Source organism: Suricata suricatta, chromosome 12 (genome assembly GCF_006229205.1).
Source record: "Suricata suricatta isolate VVHF042 chromosome 12, meerkat_22Aug2017_6uvM2_HiC, whole genome shotgun sequence".
NCBI lineage: Eukaryota > Metazoa > Chordata > Mammalia > Carnivora > Herpestidae > Suricata > Suricata suricatta.
Window position 1 is genome coordinate 268,850 of NC_043711.1, and position 3,812 is coordinate 272,661.

General features: G+C 62.7%; 1 protein-coding gene across 1 annotated transcript in view; it reads left to right on the forward strand.

The window, feature by feature from the left end:
* The first annotated feature begins 6 nt into the window (after positions 1–6).
* Positions 7–3,812, forward strand: part of FSTL3 (follistatin like 3) — a 5,912-nt gene continuing 2,106 nt past the window's right edge. The window contains exons 1-3 of the mRNA XM_029916333.1: positions 7–152; positions 1,497–1,682; positions 3,597–3,790. Coding sequence (XP_029772193.1) covers positions 50–152; positions 1,497–1,682; positions 3,597–3,790 — 483 coding nt within the window. The 5' untranslated portion in view covers positions 7–49. The remainder of the gene's footprint in view (positions 153–1,496; positions 1,683–3,596; positions 3,791–3,812) is intronic.

Consider the following 3,812-nt stretch of genomic DNA (forward strand, 5'->3'; position numbering starts at 1 on the left):
CGCTGCCCGCGCCTCCGACGCGGGGGCCGCCGCCGTCTCTGCGTCCACCATGCGTCCCGGGACGCCGAGGCCACTGTGGCCACTGCCCTGGGGCGCCCTGGCTTGGGCCGTGGGCTTCGTGGGCTCCGTGGGCTCGGGGGACCCCGCGCCCGGTGAGTGGGGCGGCCGGAAGGGGCTGGCGGGGTGGGCCACCCACGTGGGCCTGCCCGGAATGCGGGCCTTGGGGGAGACGTTCGGGGGCGCGGCGGCCGTGGGAGCTGGTGATCGGATGCCTCGGGTTCGATCAGGGAGGGCTTAGGGCTCCCCTCCCCCAGTCCCAAAGGGCCTGAAGGAGGGTCAGCAGGAGGTCAGCAGAGCAGATGTGACTCTCTTTCACAACTGTCAAGAGTAGTAGTCACAATGAGGGCTAACATTTATTGAGTACCTAGTGTCTACCTCTTCCTTCCTTGAATTCATATGATTATGCTAGCCCATTAATGTGTGTGCACTCATGCCCATTTTCCAGATGGGGAAGTTGAGGCACAGGGTCACACAGATCATCAGTGGCCAAGTCAGGATTTGAACCGGAACCATCTGAGTCCTGGAGCCCCACAGAGAGAGGGGATGGCAGGCCCCAGGACCTCCCCCTGAGGTGTCAGATCCTCCCAGCTTTGGCTTAGGCAAACGGGCCATTTTTATTCAATAGCCTCCACTTGTTGGGGGATGCCAGGCAAGGAACGTCTCCATTCCTGGCCTCAGTTTCTCCTTTTAGAAGATGGGTGCCAGAGTGCTGAGTCCCCAGAGCTGTTCCCTGAAAGGCGCTGTGCACGGTGCCCAGGACCCAGTGAGCTCCCCGGGATGGGGGCCGTGGCCATTCCTGTCCCCATTTAAGGGTGAAGGGACAGAGGGGCTATCTGCCTTCCTACCCCACCCGGCAGCCCCACCCTAGCCCCGTGTGAAGGGGAGAGCAGAGCCCCCTCCCCGAAGGCCGTGTCCCCAGGGAGATGGTGAGCTCATGCAAGGGGAATGTTCCCAAGTTGGAGTGAGTAAGAGGCGGGCCAGGCAAGGGGGGGCTGCCAGGCAAGGGGGGCTCTGCGTGCCCTCGGGCCCTGTCTAGACAGAGGGCAGAGGCGGAGAGGGGGCTCCAGGGCCCACTGAGCCTGACGTGTCCAGCTCTGAGTGTTTGCCTGGTTGGGCAGGATGCCAGGCCTGGGCCTGGGGGCCTGGAGCAACGTTGGGGGTGGAGTGGGGAGAGCTTGCCACCAATAGTGAGGGTTGTGTGTGGGGTGGAGCTCAGAAAGGAGGAAGAATCCCAGAAGGATCCAGAGCAGAGCTGGGATGTAAGCACCTGTGCAGGTCTCTGCGCCGCCTTTCCAGGTTGGGAGCAAATCGTCCCCTCTGTAATTACTGAGCACCAACTGTAGGCATCCCCCATGGGTCGGAAGCCGGGCAGAAGGTCAAGGCCTGGGTGCTGGGAATGGCATAGGTCCAGTGGTACCTGTCCCCCTTGTCCACAGGTGGGGTCTGTTGGCTCCAGCAGGGCCGAGAGGCCACCTGCAGCCTGGTGCTGAAGACTGACGTGAGCCAAGCGGAGTGCTGTGCCACCAGCAACATCGACACGGCCTGGTCCAACTTCACTCACCCAGGGAACAAGATCAGCCTTCTGGGCTTCTTGGGCCTTGTCCACTGCCTCCCCTGCAAAGGTGAGCCCCTGGGCATCAGCCGCAGGTCAGAGTCACTGCACAGCAAGTGGGGCAACCCAGAATGAGCTCCCTACCTTGGGGGTATGCGGGAGGAGGGTGAGGCCACCAGGAAGGGTATTTGTGGAGGGACCGAGGGCTCAGAGAGAGGAGCAGACCTGAGGTTCCAGGCCTCAGCCTCCCTCTGTTGAGAATTCAGGAGGAAGCCCGGAGGACTCCCCAGCTTGGTCTCTAGTCTCCAGGCCCCCGCTCATGCTGAGCCCTCTGCCTGGAGGGCCTTTCCCACCTGTACCCCACCCGGTACACTCAACTCACACCCAGGTCCTGGGAAGATGGATTTTCCTAACTGGCCATTTGGGTTTGTGACTCCACAGTCAGTGTTGCCCAAACACTTAATCTGCCCGTAACCCCACAGATTCTGGTGATCTGTGGTGGGACCACAGATGCGTGTTTAAGAAGTCTGCGCCTTCTGGAGCATGTTCTGAGAAATGCTGCCTCTTTCATCAGACTAGGAGCTCTCTGAAGGCAGAATGATTGAGTGAATAAGCCAAGACCTATTATCCGTCCTGGAGAAGGGGCTGAGGATCCCCCCAGGACTCTCTGGCCAGGGCTGAACCTGGGAGGGCCCAGAGGTGGTGGGAGGCATGGCTTGAAGGAAACGGCCATTAGTAGTAGGGTGTTGGAGTGTAATCAGGAGTTTGCCAGATGGAGAAAGTATGGAATCAGGCCCTAGTGGGTGGGGTCAGGACAGGGGAGCAGGGAGGAGGCTGGAGCTGAGGGCCAAGCCCAGAGCCCAGCTGGCCCCTGGGACATGACTAATCCCTGACCAGCCGGCTGGGTGGTCTTGGACTCCCTGCCGTGTGCCCGGGCTCCCTCCGGAGCCCACTCTGGGTTCTGGGAGAAGGACAGACCTCAAGAAGTGCCTGGCCTGGGCATTAGAAGGTCCAGGTCACCGGACCACCACCACCACGTCTCATCTGGCCTTGGGGAAGGGAACGCAGTTCTCCCACTTCCGTCCTGCTTGTGAAGCCGCCCAGGGGGAGTGCTTCCAGATGTGTGCGGCAGGCAGCGGAGGAGGTGTCCAGGTGCTGCCCACATGCCCGGTCTCTGCCTGGATGGGGGCACCAGTGCACCAGCTCATGTTATGCTCATGTTCCCCCTGTAAGGTGGGTACCCCATCAGCCTCACTTACACACAGGGAAACTGAGGCTGAACTCAAGAGCTCAAGTCTAGCCTCCAGGTCCAAAAGCAACAGAAGTGGGGCATTCTATCTGGGCTCTGGCCTGGAATTCTCATGCTAAGGGGCCCCTGGCCCTCCTCCTCACAGCTGTGACAAGGCCTCAGTATCCCCCTTTTGTAAGCTGCTAACAAAATGGCATCATCTCCTAGGGGTGGTTGGGAGACTGCAGGGAGCCCGGAAGTGCCTGCAAGAAGAGCGCCGCGATAATGGGTCTGGGTTTCCGAAGGTCCCAGCGCTGGGTGGGGCGGAGATCCCAGGGAGAGACTTGCCCTGGCCAGACCTGGTTCCCTGGCAGGCAGGGCTGGCGGGGAGGGGTAACCTCCGGCTCTTAAGGATGTGCGCAGCCCCCTCCCCGAGAAATGAGCCTCAGGCCAGGTGCCAACTCCCCGCCCTCCTCGACGCCTCCTCTGGGTTGGTCCCGGCAAGCCCGCGGAACAGACGCCGCCGGTCCTCCCCGGACCCGCGCCTGGACGGGGTGGGGCCCCCCTCTGCTGACGCAGCCGGGCCCCGCGCCGGCCTTCCCATAACCGCGCATGAATCAGGGAACGGACGCCAGCCCGAGCCGATGGCCCAGCTGCGGAGCGACACTGGGATTGGGTGCTGGCAGCTCGTTCCTGGACCCCCCAGAATCTGGGCAGAGACTCCTCACCCCCGCCCCCTCTGTGCCCTGCCTCCAGACAGAGCCCCAAGCCCAGGCGCAGCGTCGACTCCCGGTCCGCCGGGCCCGTGGCTGGTCTCGTCTCCAACGGATCTCGCTCCCAGACTTCGAACCAGTCGCCCTCCCCTGGGTTCCCCGACTCCGGCACGGCCTCTGGCGTCAGGGCTGGGGGCGGGAGCGCCGCGGGCTCCGAGGACATCCGGCCTCGGTCACGCACTACCCCCGATGCGCGCGC